A 17460-nucleotide genomic window follows, 5' to 3' on the forward strand; every position below is an offset into this window, starting at 1 on the left:
CAAGGGTAGCACCATTTTAGGTAAATTATTATTTCTTTTACTTGGCATTCAGGTAACTACTTTATTCTTCCCACCTATTATTAGAAAATAAAAAGGAAAGAAAACCTTCAGTAGTGAATGATGAATTTTAATATCTAATTATCTGAGAGCACTGGCAAGGATCAGTTTTCATTTGTTAGAAGATGTAAGGGAACTTCTAAATAAAATAATGATAAGAGTACTTATTCTTTTGTAGGCACTGTAGTAAGGAATTAACATACATAAACTCACTTAGTCTTCTCAAGGTCCCTGTGAAGTGGGTGCTTTCTATATCCCCACGGCATAGACACTGAGAATATAAGTAATTTACCAAAAGTCACTGAGTTAAACTCCATTCTCAAAACTACTATGAGTAAATAAACAATTTGCAAAGTCTGTTTGATGATGACTTTCCCCTTTAAATCAACAATGTTCCTAAAAGGTGAGGCCACCTTTCAGTAGGTAGTTGTGCCACTGAGAGCCAAGATTTACCCTTAAAATTTATGAAAAGATTGCCATAGGCCATCATAATTATGCCGATTACATAAATTTACTGAGAATGCATGTGTAGACTAATACGAATCTGAACCTTGAAAGGAGAATCCATCAACTTTAATAAATATGTGCTGCACATCAACAGAAGAGACAGTTTTCAGTCACACAACACTTAGATTTGGCTTAAATAAATAAAGCTTTACTGGTCAGATCCCCATGTATAAAAATCGCATTAACTTCTGTGGGAGGTTGATGAGATGGAGGATGGGAGATAGGGGGACATAAAAATCCACTATGCTAGCCAAGCTATTGTTTCAGAAGAAGAAATGTCTTTTTGCTAATTCTGCCACTAAGATGGGTTACATTTTTATAATAACTCCACAGTTGGGGAGGGGGTTGGGGTGGAACATTTTTCATAATTCTTACATCGTATTGGTAGCAGCTACCAAGCAAAACTTGATTTTAAGCTGAAATTTCTGGTGTCAATTCAGCTAATTAAATAAAAAGAAAATGGGAAATGCAATTTTATTATTCATGATGAGATAAAGCCTAATAAAATCCAATTTCAGAAAATATCCCAATTTCTATATAGATCTATAAAAAGAACAGAAATGTTTAATCATTAACTGAACTACCAGAGAAATTTCCCAGCAAATGCTTCATTTGGGGATCAAATTTAAGTTTTAGAGGCATCGCTAATCTAAATTGTTCAGGATGAGGTTTGGCCAGCAGAGATTGTGAGTTGGAGATATGAGTCGGAAAGATTACATCAGCTACAAATTGTTTCTACCACTACTGGGAAGTTAGAACTACTAGAAATTTGGGTAAGGTTTCTAAAAATCTGGGAGAAGCTCGGGGGGATTGAGGATTGACCTCAAGATATGTGCAAATAGTAAATATTTAAATGAGCAAATGAATAAACCCTCCTGTGGCATTTTTGTAAAAACTTGAGTTTGGATCAGAGTTAATCCTCCTTAAAACTTTCTATAATCAACTATCACATTAATGCTCTTGAAAACCTCCTTCTGACTGTGTATGAAAGTGGCATCAGAGAAGTTAATGTGATCGTAGTCCTGGGGTACCGGCCTCAAGGAATTCTTAATTTACTTGAGTGAGTAGCACTGTAGCAAATAATTCAGAAGGGGAAAAAATATCTTACAATGTATAGGGAACATTTGGAAAACACCTTCACAAATACAGATATTCAAAGGACAAATGGAATGGAATGTGTAATGGAATGCTTTAAAGAGATGAGGTAACCAAATAACAAAATACCAAAGAGAATATATAAGAATGATTACACAAATTGAAAATTATCAATAAATCTTCCAAGGTTTTGCATAATTCCAAGGAATAAAATCACAAAAGCAATCAAGCTTATCACACTGGGAAATCTACACAGGTAATCTGATACATAGGCTGTAACAAGTTGGTTCAAGAACAGAATATTAAAGATGGTTTGAAAAAATAAAAACCATTGAGAAGGAGTTCTGTACTATATGGTAGATGCTTTATTCTTAATGGATCCCAAAGATGAGAATGACACATTTTTGTTTGGAAGAATAGATGGTAAGACATACAGAACTGTAAAATAATTATTCTTTTGATGAACTGAGCAGTGGTATGAATAGGAAAGAAAACCTAAAGTAGATACAGGATTAATTTTTAGACAACTTCTTATAGTTTTTGAGGCCAGAACTAAAGACAAAAATAAGAGATTTAATAGAGCTAACTTAGAAAGAAGGCAAATGGGGTTTAAAATGAACAAAAAATTGCTAGCTGTGAGAAACTGAGAATGAATGGGAAGTTAGACTATATGAAGATGCAAAGATGCAGGGCCTAGAATTTTTATTTTTATAATAGAGAATATAATCTTTTGATTAAACAGAGGTGAGTAAGTATGTTGCTGAGGTGACTGAAGTGTTTATCTGGAAAGGTGAATCTTGGATTTCACCTACCTAAATATGATACACACGCCTGAATGCAGGGAAGATAGGACCCTGGGAAATAAGACAAGATTAAAGAAGGAGGTTAAAGACTATCTTCAGAGATATAATATGAAGAAATAAAATTTTAAAGTACTCCACGTATCTGAGATAAAAAATAATGAGATGAGAATAAATCGAGGAGTTCTGACTTGGGGGAATAGGGAATTAATATGGGAAATCAAGAAGATCACTACGATGTCTACCACCATTAAAGTCAATGAGTGAAAAGAAGATTACATATCCTGAAGGAAAAGACCACTGCCTGGACACACTTCAAATCATAAATTCAATTTAACCCCCTCTCCAAAGTCAACGTTAGGGTAACTTATTGGATGTCACAAGAAATTGTATACCCTTCTTCAAGAGTAACTTTAAGAAATACTTTTAAAACTAAAGACTTTAAAACCAGATTTAAACACATGATAAGTCAATATAAAATATTATTATTTTCTCTAAATATATTTCAAATTGACCCAGTCATCCACATATCACATATTCCAAGTTGATGAAATTCTTGAGAATGAACTAAAAAGGCACAGCAATGTTATATATGAGTGACCTTAAAATCAAGGTCACAAAAATGTGTCCATTTAAAACAATTTTTAGTAAAGTCACATACCTTACAATCTTTACATGAATTTAGATCATAATGCTAGACAACATAATAATTTTACATGTGTAAAAAGTAATAATTTTACATATTTTAACCATCTTCACAGTAGGCAAATAAACAGTGCATCATTAAAATCACATGATCTCATCTTTTGTTTAAACAACAATTGTTCTATAGTTGCTGTGCTCATTAGATGCAATATACTCCTAATAATAAATCCTATTCATAAGGGTAGTTTTCTATCTAGGAACATACTGTAAATTTTCCATTTATGGGATTAGACAATAAACAAAATCTATCACTATGAAAGCAAATAGGTTCCTAAACTTTGGAGGCATTTGTAAGTAATTCGTTCTCTATGATTTGGAAAATATGTCAAAAGTTAGAGTATTCATATTTAAATAAATTTTCACACACTAACCATTAAAACTAAACTTGAAAAAGAGAAGGATATTTGGAGAATAATATGTAAATCAAAATCTAGCAAATAAAAACAGACTAATAATGAAACAAAATATAAGAAGGTAGGTGTTTTAGTGTATTTTCTTTATATTTGGAGGAATATTTGCACTCACTGTTCCTCCTTAGGCAAAAGTGATACAGAAAATTTAATATCATTACTAGGTTATGGCTATTATATAACTGTCCCAAATAACATGAAAGTCAATTAAGATTATGTGTAACATGGATCCCTATATCAAATTCAGCTTGGACACTATCTGTCCTAATTTCTTTTATGAAAATAAGATGGAAATTACTTGAGCAAAAGTAATTGACAGCACCAGCATCTGAATTTTTCTGAATCATAAGCTGTGATTGTTAAATTATTTGTTTCTAAGTAGTGTTTAATGTAACAAAAAGCTGAGAGAAACAGGTTTAAGTGGAACTAAAATCCTAGTTTGGGGATAGGAAAAAAAAAACAATGTTGATCATAAAAATAACTACTGAATATATACATCAAAAATATCTTTCTTAGGACAGTTTGATTGGAATAAGCTCATGCAAACACCATCTTTCCAGATAAAACTATATTCTAAATATTCCCCAGCAATGTCTGTAGTGTACCCTAACTCTACACAAATATAGCATCTACTCATTTTTCCTGCAATCAACTTAATTCTAATCTCCCCACTCCTCCGCCACCCCACATACACTAAAAAAGAGGGAGGGAAGAAGAGGGAGGGAAGGAGAAAGACAGAAGAATTAAAAAAAAAAAACAACCACGAACCAAACAGTAGATTAAGGAAACTTCATTTTAAAAATCGAAATGATGCCCTAGGAACATGATAACCAGAAGCACATAAACACACAAAAATCATTATATATATATTCTTTTTCCTCCTAGATCTTTAAATATGCTGGATAAGTTTGCAGATACTAAAATTACTTGTGATTTTTACCCCAAATATACAGAATGCCTCAAGTACGTATTAGACAGTATATTTTTTTACTTCCACAAAGACTATGAAATTGCTCTATGCCTGGGACAATGTGCAGGGACCATGTGCAACTCCATGATGCTTAGTAGACTATATAGCCACATAATTGCCCATTTTCACTGCTTCCAATGAGGCCTGACAGCTCACCAGTTTATTACAGTGGCAGATGACTAGAAAAAGAAAGTTCTCGTTGTCTAACTTCTTTTCAGAAAAGATTTCCTGAAAACTCAGGATTGGAAAAAAAAAAGGCTTATGAATAATGGAACACACTGCTACAGTCAACCAGGTTTTATAACCTTGCAATATTCCTATCACATGGAACAAGGTCCAGAAGTTGCAAAAAAAGCAATGCATTTAAGAACTTCTTAATCACAAAAGTAATAAATATGAAAAATCATTTCTAATTACCTCTGTTGAGTGACGCTGAACTGTTTATATCTCCAGTAATGAAGGAAGACTCTGACTGCTTTCGGACCGTGTCATTCCACATTCTACGAATTCGGCTCTGGATGGGGGAAAGGGAAAAACGGAAATGAACTCACCAGGCAGTGAATTTTCACACAAATCATTCTTTTTCTTCCTGTCATAGTTATATGAGACCTTGTTTCTGGCATCTGGCAAATACATAACTTCTACGTGCTTGCAGGACAGTAGCACAAGAACATCAGAAACTAAATTAGTGATAATAATTTGTTCTCATTAAGTGTATTCCTAAATGCTTATACCAAAAATAATTGTAACTATGAAAAAGCAATAAATGTAATGTACTATACCAATTTAAACATGTTGAAGGTATACAGACATGTACTCTAGATGGTTAGAATTTAATAATTTTAGTTTCTAAAGTGAAACAAATTATTTTCATTGTAACTTTTAAGGGAATGGGCTATTTAAATATGTATTAAATTGTCAGTTTTATTAACAAAAGATTTACTTTAAGAATTCAGAAACTTGCAAGAAAGAAAAAGTTTGGTAAGAAAAGAACACAGTATTATTAAAATGCTACTAAACTTAACATCTTCCATGTATTTTGTAAGACCAGTGTAATTTTACAGGTTACATATGATTTTAACTTTTCTTTCTTTTGAAGGAGATAAAGGAAGACAATTCACCCTTATTCATTTCTTCACAGTAGGTAGTTTTATCGAGAACCGAAAATTCTTACATCATTGTTTATATTCTCAAATTCAGTTTTTTAAGTGTCAGATAATTGAAGAAAGCGGCGTAGTATTTTTTCATTTGGGGAGGAGGAGATTTTTTTTCTGGTTTATTGTTCTGTTATTTTATTGAGTTAGGGATCAAAAAAGTATTAACAATCCCGTGAGGAGAAACAACATATTTTCAGCTTTTCCAAGGATGAAATAATTTTAAGAACTATTACTACTAGCAATGGTAGTAGCAAAACCAAGCTCACAAATGGATTATGCTCCAAATATATTTGAACTCCTTGAATAATAGGAGTATTTAATCTTAAAATACTAGACAATTTGTTTTATAAATCTTGGGACATGTTTATTCTTCAGAAATATTGTCTATATATTTTTTTTAGGTCAGCAAGTACACACACAGACACACCCACACACACACATACAGAACAAAACTAATCAAAGAATTAGAGGGACGCCTGGCTGGCTTAGTGGGGGAGAACATGTGACTTTTGATCTCAGGGTCATGAGTTCAACCCCACGTTGGGTGTGGAGCCTACTTAAAATACACAAATAAAATAAAAGAGATTAAAAAAATTTTAAATAAAAAAATAAGAAATTATAAATCCTGAGCACTTGAGAAATATTTCTATCAAAAAATACTTCAAAACTTCAAACTGAAATACTGGAAACAATTCTCTCACATTTGTTTTATTAATTAATTAATCAATCAATTAATTAAAATATTAATTACCCTCTACTGCATGCCAGAAGCTACTCTAGGAGATACAAAGGGAAAAGGCAAACAAAAAATATCTTTGTCTTCATGGAGCTACTAGATTAGTTAAGTGATAGACACAACAAATTATCACAAAAATAAAAGCCAAAGTAAACAATGTGCCCACAAATCTCCATAGAACCATTAATTATTATAGCTGAAAACTACAAACCCAAATGACTGTCAATGGTAAAATGGATATATAGAACAATATACAACAATAACAATAAAAAAGCAACAAAGCCTCCTGCGGCAACATAGATGCCTGAGGAAAGAAAGAAAATAGAAGAGAATAGGTACTGGATGATTTCATGTGAATAAGTATCAAACACATGCAGAACAAAATGTACTGCTAAAAGTTAAGATGGTGGTTACATTAGAGGTGAATGATGGAGAAAGTTTCCAAGGGTTTCTGAGGTATTCCCAACATTCTAATACTTGACCCAGGGAGGGGTAATGAATCACTGTGCATACACCTATATTTTGTGTACTTTTGTTAATGTTTGTTAGACTACATAATTAAAAAAAAAAAATGTGCACATAATGAGGGCATATGTCTTTGGCTAGGAAGTCTGTGAGACCCCACTGAAGAAGTGACATCTTAACAGATTTGATGGAATTATGATCGTTGTTAGGTGACATTTACATGAGCTTCCCCCATTACCTCATTTTATGTTAGTTTCCCTAACCTGGGCTAGCCACACTGGTTCTCTTGCCATTCCTCAACAAGCCAAGCATGCTTCTGCCTCAGGCTTGGGATAAATGTTTCCTCTGCCTGAAGTGTTCTTCCCCTAGATACACGTATGGATAACTCCATCGCTTTAAATTTTTGCTCAAATATTTTCTCCTTAAAGAGACCTATTCTTCTATTCCACCCACCTAACCCTGCTGTTTTCCTCCCATAGTCATTATCATCTTATACAACATGACCTATAATTATAATGTATTTATTTCTTAGTATTTATATATACTGTTCAATATTTTTTTTAAAAGATTTTATTTATTTATTTGAGAGAGAGAGAATGAGAGACAGACAGCATGAGAGGGAGGAGGGTCAGAGGGAGAAGCAGACTCCCCGCTGAGCAGGGAGCCCGATGCGGGACTCGATCCCAGGACTCCAGGATCATGACCTGAGCCGAAGGCAGTCGCTTAACCGACTGAGCCACCCAGGCGCCCTATACTGTTCAATATTTAATGTCTAATGTCTATACTAGATTTGAGGTTCTTTTGTCTTTCTTGTTTATTGTTATTGTTATTATTTGTTATTGATGTGTCACACCCTGAAATAATACCTGGTATAAGATAAATATTATATGTATGCCTACATAAAATACGTAAAATATGTATCTTATATGTAAAATCTTTAAACACTTCAATTAATTCTTTCTATGTTCTAGGCTCTATACTATGTAATTCTTCATTTATTCACTCATTGAAATCTCACAACAACTCCTTTAGTCAAGTACTCTTATTCATTAGAAAATTGATGTTCAGAAGTTAATTAGCATGTCCAATGTCACAGACTTAATTAAGTGACAAAACCAATCCACTCAACTGGCTCCTGATCTAGGTGCTTAACAGTTCACTACACTATGTCAAATAATAGATGAATAGAAAAAGGAAAAGATAAAATATTGCAGGCAGAGGAAAAGTATACATTATGTAGCAGAGAGCCAACACTTAAATGTTCATGGAATGAACCAGGACGATGTGGGGGTGAACAAAGCAAATCACAGAAGACTACATACAATAATATACCACTTCAAAAAAAGATTTTTTTAAAAGATTTTATCTATTTATTTGTCAGAGAGAGAGAGAGCACTAGCAGGGGGAGTGGGAGAGGGAGAAGCAGACTCCCCGCTGATCAGGGAGCCCGATGCGGGGCTCGATCCAAGGACCCCCGGGATCATGACCTGAGCCGAAGGCAGATGCTTAACAACCGAGCCACGCAGGTGCCCCCCAAAAAAGATTTTAAAAAGTAATACTAAACACCTTTTTGGAGGTGGAGAAACTATTAGAACACATCAGGGAAATGAAGAACAAAAGTCTTCTGGTTGCAGGCATAGGAACTGATTAGGGAGAGTTTTCAAGAAGGGAAAATATATGGAAAAATGTTCAATTCCTGAGTTGGATGTTCAATTCACAGGTGTTCATTTTACTACTATACTTCATAATTTAATAGATGTTACATACATTGTTTTATGTTTCAAATATCATATGATAAATGTAAATGCATCTACAGAGTCAATAAAACAAAAAATAAATGACAGAACAATTAAAGAAAGAAAGGTCGAAGTGGGAAGGACAATACTTTAGTCCACTGTTTTTATAAACACACATAAATACAAACCAATACATGTCTGTGAATATCTGTGTGATTATGGTTATTACAAAGCTTTTGTAAGTGATTATTAGCACCAGGAAGTAAGTATGGGGGAGCAACATGTGGAGAGGATTTTCACTTTTTAGTCTTGCCAGTCATGCTCCTCCATTATCTACACAGAAGCCACATGATCTTTATTATACGTGGATGATCTCTGGCCACTTCCTTTTCTAAATCATCTTATTGGCTTTCTAAAGTAACCAAAATAAAATCTAAATTTGCATACTCTTATAAATCATTACTGATCCATCTCTAGCCTTCTCCTTTGACTTCATCTCCCATTCACTGTCACCCAATTTAGCCAATGACATTCTTTCCCTTCCTGAGTTTGCAAGTCCTCCCCTACCTTAAAGGCTTTGTATTAGAGTTCTCTCACCTGGAATTCTCTTCCCCTGAATTCCCTTCCTGTCATTCAGAATCTTGGTGTCGATATCATCTTCCAAAATAGTCTTTCTCCAGCACTTAATCCAAGTAGCCACCTGCACTTTCTGTGTCAAATCACTACATTTGGATCTCTACCAGCTTTCATAATTTGATATTTTCCATTGGTTTGTTAATAAATTTTCTGTCTTCCACAACTGGAACGAAAGCTCCAGATCACAGAAGAAGTTGTCTTTTAACCACTGTACCTCCAGAGCTTAGAAGATTGCCATTATATAGAGGATATTCAATATTTCTTAGTAAAAAATAAAACATACAGAGATTGTTATTTTACAAGTTCTCTGATGTGGAAAAGGCATCCATAGTCCAAAATTTTACCTTAATATCAGTGACTATTTTAGACTATGGAAGGTCATAGTTAATATGAAATACATTGATTATTTTTACCTAAACAGACTGGATTTAAGTACCTGTTACTTTATGTAGGGTTGGATTGTCATAGTTAATCAGAATTAGTATTATATTAAGCATAAGAAAACAATGTAAGGTTTTTTTTTTTGAAGACTAGAATCGTGACATGAGAACCGTAAAAGCAAAGAAAAAATATGATACAGCTTTAAAATATATATCTGAAATTATATTCTTTAATAATGACACTATTAAGTGATGGCTGCTCTCATTTGTTGAGTACTTACAATTTGTTTTCAGTGTTTTGAATACATTATCTCAATCTTCCTAACAACGTAAGAAATAAGTATCATCACCACCACTTTAGAGATGAAAAAACTGAGGGTCAATGATATTAGGTAACTTGTTTTGTGTCATGGCTGGTACATGCCAAGACTAGAATTCAAACCAAGGACTATCCACACAGCAAGCTTATGATTATTCTCTTAACCTGCATTGCCCTATCTTTTAGCTTACCAGTATTGCTAAACATTACACAACTTTGTTGTAACATAATACATAAACTTCCAAATAGTATTGTTTCATTAACGGCATTTGTCAAATGACTACGGGATGGTGGTTGCTGAGCTCGGCTATATGAAAAGCATGTAGGAACTAATGAAGCTGGATGACATACAGGATCTCAGCAATTTCAGTTTAAAAGCTGTGGAGGTAAGGATTATCAGTTTGAAAATAAAGGTGTGGAATCTAAGGGCCTCACGCTAGAAGAATCATCCAGGTGTACCCTACAATTATGTGAGACTTCAGATTTCTAACTGACCAGTTTAGTAGTCCTACACTCAGAAATCTCAGCCCACCTACACTGGTACATCTGTTCCCCCTAATTTGCAACATTGTAACCTCAGTAAGGTATAGAAATAATAAATAAAATTCAAACTATTAATAAGTGTGTATTATATGTAGGTATAAGTTTCAGGTTTATTATGATAACTTGTGGTTGTTAATTTAAGTAGTAATAGTCGGACAGTTTGACAGTTATACATTCATTTTAAATTTTAGTTAGAAATGTTAGATTAAAAGATTACATGTGGTTTTACTCAGAAGATAGAAGAGAACTCCATCAGTGTGAGGAAAGTGTTTCTTTACAAGAACATTGTTCATTATCTTTCATTTGTAAGAGTCATTCAGGTGCTAGTTAGGGGTGTACAACTGTCCAGTCTGACAGTGAATGTGAGAGAATCAGATATATGATGTTTGTAAATGATATTTAAAGTCAAGGGTATTTAATTTTCTAAGCCTATAAATGGAATTTTTGGGAAATTTAATCTATTGAGTTTACAAGACAATTAAGCATTGAACAAAGAACACCTGAAGTGATCTTTCTTATTTTATACAAAATTACCAAATTTACAAAAAAAAATTAAGATGCAGAGTTAAAGGCTTAAGAAAAAAACTAAGTTCCTGATTTACATGTTTACCAACTTTAAGTCTTCTTTCGAAATCAATTGACAACACTGAAAAAAAAAAATGATTGGTTTTCCCACTGGATCAGGAAATCTTCAAAATATTAGTCGGCTAGTCTGAACTCAAACTCACTCATTGCCCACATAATGCTGTCTTTTGTTTCCCTGGCTCATTTTAGCATCGTCAAGTTGCTGAAACCTCTACCTAATAATCTTTGGACTCACACCATGGCCGGGGAAAAATGGCAGACAGGTTACTTGAAAGTTACGAGGAGGTTTACGGCTCCCCAGGTTGACAGCCAACGCCATGGCCACATCGAGTGCCGGACAGCTGGGAGCAGTACGTGGAGCAGTTAAGTCCATGATGCTATGATGGTATCCTTCGCTGCCCTGAGCCGTCTTCAGCTTGTCAGCAAGTCATATTAGTTAGGACTGTTTTTACTGAACATACCATTTAATAAGTACATGTGTTCAGTATGCAACACAGAGTTATTACACTGGCTAAAAGAGGTAATTTCCTTAAGAATCATGTATGTAAAATATTACTTTCTTAGAATTTTTGGGTAATGTGCCAAATTCCTTTTGTCATCTCCTATATTCATTCAACTAGGGATAATCTGAAATCATTAATTATTATGCAAATAATTATTATGCAAGTATTATTTCATAATTTTAGCGCAGTGTAGTTTTTGAGATATTTGTCATAATCATTCCTATTTGACACACTGAAACAACAACAACAACAACAACAAATTTGATGGAGTAAACACTTGGGGTAGAAAATAGTTCTGATCAAGAAAGGACAGCAACTCGTGACAGAATACAGGTAAGAGATATTTCATTTTAATGAACAAATATTTACCTGTGAGCCTGTGGAGTAGCGTCCAGGAGCTCGAGAACCAGATGTTTTCCCTGAGCCAATGGAACTCTCTGTACTTTTGCCACTGCAACAATGTGTTCGCAGGCATTTCCCATACTCTTTTCGTACCTAGCCAATTAAATATAAACTGCTGTTAGCACGCAATTCATTTCGGCTGGGAACTATGGTGTAAAATGTATGTGAGTTTCATTTTTAGGTAATTAATATAATTATTGCCTTGCCCTACAGATACAAAAAAAGATCTGTTCAGCATAGATTTTACAATATAAAATGATATTCAAGCCACCAACCTTGAAATTTTGCATAACTGGAGCCTTTTAAAATACGCACACATGCACACACACATGCCCAATCATGCTAGAACGCTACTACCTCTTAGTTCAAAAAATAAAGTTAAGACTCTTTAAGACACTATTTTTAGCCTCATAAATTTGATTTGAAGTAGCCTATTGGTCCGAACTGAGGTCTAGTGAGAAAGCCACAGAGAGAAGAGGGGATGGAGAAAGGGGGAGGGGGAGGGAAAGGAAGAGAAAAGAGAAAAAGAATGTTTAAACACAGAAGAAGGGAATGTATTGGGTTAAATTTCCTTTAAATCTATATTTCTTTGAAGTTTATTTCTCCTAAAAGAGGTCAAATTTGTAACTTTATAAAATTCAAAATATTTTTAACTTTTTCCCGCATAATAGTTCTCTTCAATAGTCACAGATTGCTTTTTTTTATTAAATTCTTAATCCTCATTGTAGTATAAAATCATGGGAAAAAAAGGAGATAAACATTTTTTAGTTGATGTTTTCAAGCAGGAAACCATACCAACAATGTCTGGGAAAACTTTTATCTTGTTTAAAATTATTATTACTGCCTCTTTAATCAAACAAGACGTACAAAAATAAACAGTAACTGCCCTAAATCATACTTCCGCTATCTACAACAACACAAATAATCCCCAACTATGTCTTTCTCAACTAAAAACACATTCTGGGACATTTTATTGGTTATACATTCCAAATTTATGTTCATTATGAAATAACACTGTATATATAATTATTCTTCGCTCTTTACATATTGAATTCACATGAGTTCATCCTTCCCATGATTTGTGACAATGTAATATCCCAATGTAATTTTATTTAAATCGAAGTTATAAATACATGCTTTTTTGAGGGATGGTATTTAGAATCAAAACCAAAAAAACAGGAGTGTGAATGATACATTAATAGTAGCATTCGAAACTAAAATTAGTTCATTCCATCAAAGATATAGCTGAATCAGAGATAGAATACATTTAGGTTTGTTTGAAGAATTCACATTTATTAAATGCTTATTCTGTGATAGGAACAACAATCTAGAGAAGGGTGAATCAAAGCTGGCAGGAGGTAGGGGGACCCAGAAAGGCTTCTCAGAGAAGAGGATTTCTGAGAAAGTCTTCAAAAGATGGGTTGGGATCTGTCAGGTTAGAGAAAGAAGTTGAAAGAAAGGACAGACAAGAGAGACAAGGGCATTCTAGGTATTGTGAACAGGGTGAGCAATCTTTGAGGACTTTCTCTGATCTCGAATACTAGCATTACATTCTTTAATATAGTTTAAATTATAGTGATATGTTTTCCAACCAGTCTCTTCTATGCTATATTTATGAATAATTAGAAATAATTAGTTTTATTCAGTGTTCAAAAGCCAATTCACATTTTATTTCTTTTTTTAAAGAAATAAGTTGATACCCACTTGTGTTTGTGTGTATGTCTAATATATATGTGAGGTTGGGACTATGGAGTGAAGAAGCTTCTAATTTTTAATTGCTATTTACCAGGAATTATGGTAGGTCCCTCCCTCAAAAGGACTCCGGGAAATAATTATTACCTACATTTTACAGATAAGAACACTGAAAAGGTTAAGCAATGAAACTAAACTGAAATACTGAAAAGATTAAGCAATATGCTTTTTGTGAAAAAATCCATATCTTATAGGTGCTCTATGGTCAGAAAACTCCTTCTAGGAGGCCACATTTCTACCATTAATGTGTTAACATTATTATTAAAGTAATCTATTAAATTATCCCTTTCTCTGTATCTGGAAAAATAGGGACAAATGTTTTAATTAGAATTTGAGAAAGCTTAAAATAATCTCTATCCAAAAGTAAGCACTATCAATTACAGTTTAATATTAGTCCTGAATTAACAAAGTATCTCCAAGAACCTAAACATTGATCATAACCTACATCCCACTTTGTTTTTCCTAATGTACTCAACAAGTATATTTTCTTTTTAGAAAAGAAAGTGTTTTTTAATCAAGTGATTTAAACCTAAACAAATATTTTAAGAGAGAGAGACAGAGAAAGAAAGAGAAAAACAGAACCACTCCCATTCCTGTTACAAAGGCAGCAATATTGTATAAGCCACAGGAATTCATCATGGACTATTTTCACTTTCCAACAAAGGTTAAATGTTCTGAACTGGTTATATAAACAACCAAAAAACCAAGATATCTAGTTATGCCAAATTCCATATTTAGGTATATTACTTACTGAATCTTTAGTGACTTTATTTTTCTGTGATTAATTTTGAAATGTTAAGCATGTGTTTTAGAAAGAAAAAAAAAGCAAAATAACATGGATTGTATCTATGAGATATTTTTCTTTAGATTACAATAAAAGTTAGTTGATCGTTCAATCATTTGCATATTCTAATCTACTATTTCACATGATACTCCATCTTACCACGACCAGATATGATATCTTATTATTTTAATATCATTCTAGAATATAGAAGATGGGAAAGAAACTATACCTCACCAATGGAATATTTCTTTTATACTCTCAGATCAGAAATAAAATAATTATGATACCCTCTGAGATTTATAATCAAGTACATAACAAAAGAAAAAGTGATAACTTTAATGTCACCAGTAGAAATACTGGTGCAATCCATCATGCAATCCACACTCAGAATAGGACTGATAACTCAAAGTTTGATTTTTGTTAATAAGTTGAATCAATCAACAAATAGCCCTACAAGGCAAAATATCTCAAAAATGGAATATTTCATATTTCTCTAATCAAAACATATGAGCAACTACATCAGCATGGGCACATCATTGAAATTCAGTCAGATGGCTTAAGAGAAACTTTTTAAGGGAACTAAGATTGTTAAAATGTGCATACTACCCAAATCCATCTATAGATTCAATGCAGTCTCTCAAAATTCCAATGGTATTTTTCACAGATACAGACAAAACAATCCTAAAATTTGTACAGAACCACACACACAAACACACCCCCCTCAAAGGCCAAAGTAACCCTGAGAAAACACAGCTGGAGGCATTATACTTCTAGCTTGCAAACTATACTACAAAGCTGCAGTAATTAAAACAGTATGGTGTTGGTATAAAAATAGACACATAGACCAAGAGAACAGAATTAGCCCCAAAATAAATGCTTGCATTTATTGTCAACTAATATTACACAAGGGAGCCAAGAATACTTGATAGGAAAAGGAAAATCTCTCCAATAAATAGTTTTAGAAAAACCAGATAACTACATGCAGAAGAATGAAATTGAACCCTATTGTACACCACTCACAAAATTTAACTCAATATGAATTAAGGACTGAAACATATGACTAGAAGGAAACTCCTATAAGAAAGTATAAGGGAAAAGTTCCTGGACACTGGTCTTAGCAATGACTTTTTGGACATGACATTAAAAGCTAAAGCAACAAAAGCAAAAATTAGTAAGTGGGATTAAATCAAACTAAAAAGCTTCTGCATAGCAAAATAAATATTCAACAAAATGAAAAGGCAATCTACAGAATTGAAGAAAATATTTGCAAATCATATTTCTATAAGAGGTTCACATCCAAAATATATAAAGGACTCATATAACTCATTAGCAAAAAACAAAACAATTCAACTACAAATGAACAGTGGAAATGAATAGATGTTTTTCTTAAGAAAATATACAAATGACCAACATAAAAAGATGCTCAACAGCACAGATCAGGGAAATGCAAATCAGAACCACAATGAGATATCACCTCACATCTGTTAGAATGGCTATCATCAAGAAGATGAGAAAAAAAAGAAAACAAGAGATATCAAGTATTGGTTAGGATATGGAGAGAAGGAAGCCCCTGTGCACTGTTGATGGGAATGTAAATTGGTACAGCTATTATGTGAAACAGTATGGAGTTTCCTCATAAAATTAAAAACAGAACTACCATATGATCTAGCAATTTCACTTCTGGGTATATATCCCCAGGAAATGAAATCAGAATCTCAAAGAGATACCTGCACTCCCATGGACTGCAGCATTATTCACAATAGCCAAGACAAGGAAACAACCCACGTGTCCATCAATGGGTTAATAGATAAAGAAGATGTGGTACATACATACAATAGGATATTGTTCAGCCACGAAAGGAGGAAATCCTGCCATTTGTGACAACATTGTTGGATCTTGAGGGCATTACGCTAAGTGAAATAAGTCAGATGGAAAAAGACAAATACTGTATGATGATATCACTCATATGGGCAAAGAGCCGAACTCAAAGAAACAGAGTAGAATGGTGGTTATCCAAAACTGGGGGTGAAGGAAATGGGAAGATGTTGGTTAAAGGGTACAAACTTCCAGCTATAAGAAGAGTAAGTTCTGGGGAACTAATGTAAGGATGATAATTATAGTAAACAAACCTGTAATATATACTTGAAAGTTGCTAAGAGAGATCTTAAATGTTCTCACCACAAAAAAAGAAATGGTAACCATGTGAGTTGATGGAAGCATTAGCTAACACTATGGTGGTAATCATTTTACAATATATGTGTATCAAATTAACACACTATAGGCTTTAAACTTACATAATATTATATGTCAATTTATATAAAGAATATAAATTTAAATAATTTAAATAAAGGAATAAAAAATATCCTAAGACATTTCTGCAATTTCAAACAAAACTACCTGTTTTGTTTGTTTGTTTTGTAAGGAAAAAGGTAAACAATTCCATGTTTTCTATATTCTCTGATGTTGGGCCATGTTCTTTTTTTTTTTTTTTTTAGATTTTATTTATTTATTTGACAGAGAGAGCACCATCAGGGAGAGCAGCAGAGAGAGAAGGAGAAGCAGGCTCTCCCCTGAGCAGGGAGCCTGATGCAGGACTCGATCCCAGGGCCCTGAGATCATGACCTGAGCCGAAGGCAGACACTTAACCACCTGAGCCACCCAGGCGCCCCATGGGCCATGTTCTTGATACCAAATAAAAATGCCACCAAAATTAGAAAATTCAAAACATAAGATAGATGAAAGAATAATATGCTTATTACTTGTTATTATAAATCATAAAAGTAAGCTTCTAAAGCAGGGGTTGGTAAATTTTTTCAAGAAGGGCCAGATAGTCAATATTCAGGCTTTGTCAACCAAGAGGCAACTATGGATGCTGTTTATATACTTAATTTTAAATTTTAAATGTAACCACTTAAAAA

At 33.4% G+C, this 17460-nt stretch overlaps 1 protein-coding gene across 1 annotated transcript in view; it reads right to left on the reverse strand.

The window, feature by feature from the left end:
- The window catches only part of ADGRL3 (adhesion G protein-coupled receptor L3), a 777343-nt gene that overhangs the window by 28960 nt on the left and 730923 nt on the right, over positions 1 to 17460 (reverse strand). Inside the window, exons 19-20 of the mRNA XM_081813155.1 lie at positions 11974 to 12099; positions 4962 to 5058 (exon numbers count right to left, since the gene is read on the reverse strand). Coding sequence (XP_081669281.1) covers positions 4962 to 5058; positions 11974 to 12099 — 223 coding nt within the window. The remainder of the gene's footprint in view (positions 1 to 4961; positions 5059 to 11973; positions 12100 to 17460) is intronic.

The sequence above is a fragment of the Leptonychotes weddellii genome, chromosome 2 (genome assembly GCF_054177405.1).
Source record: "Leptonychotes weddellii isolate Sample4059 chromosome 2, ASM5417740v2, whole genome shotgun sequence".
In the NCBI taxonomy this organism is placed as follows: Eukaryota; Metazoa; Chordata; class Mammalia; order Carnivora; family Phocidae; genus Leptonychotes; species Leptonychotes weddellii.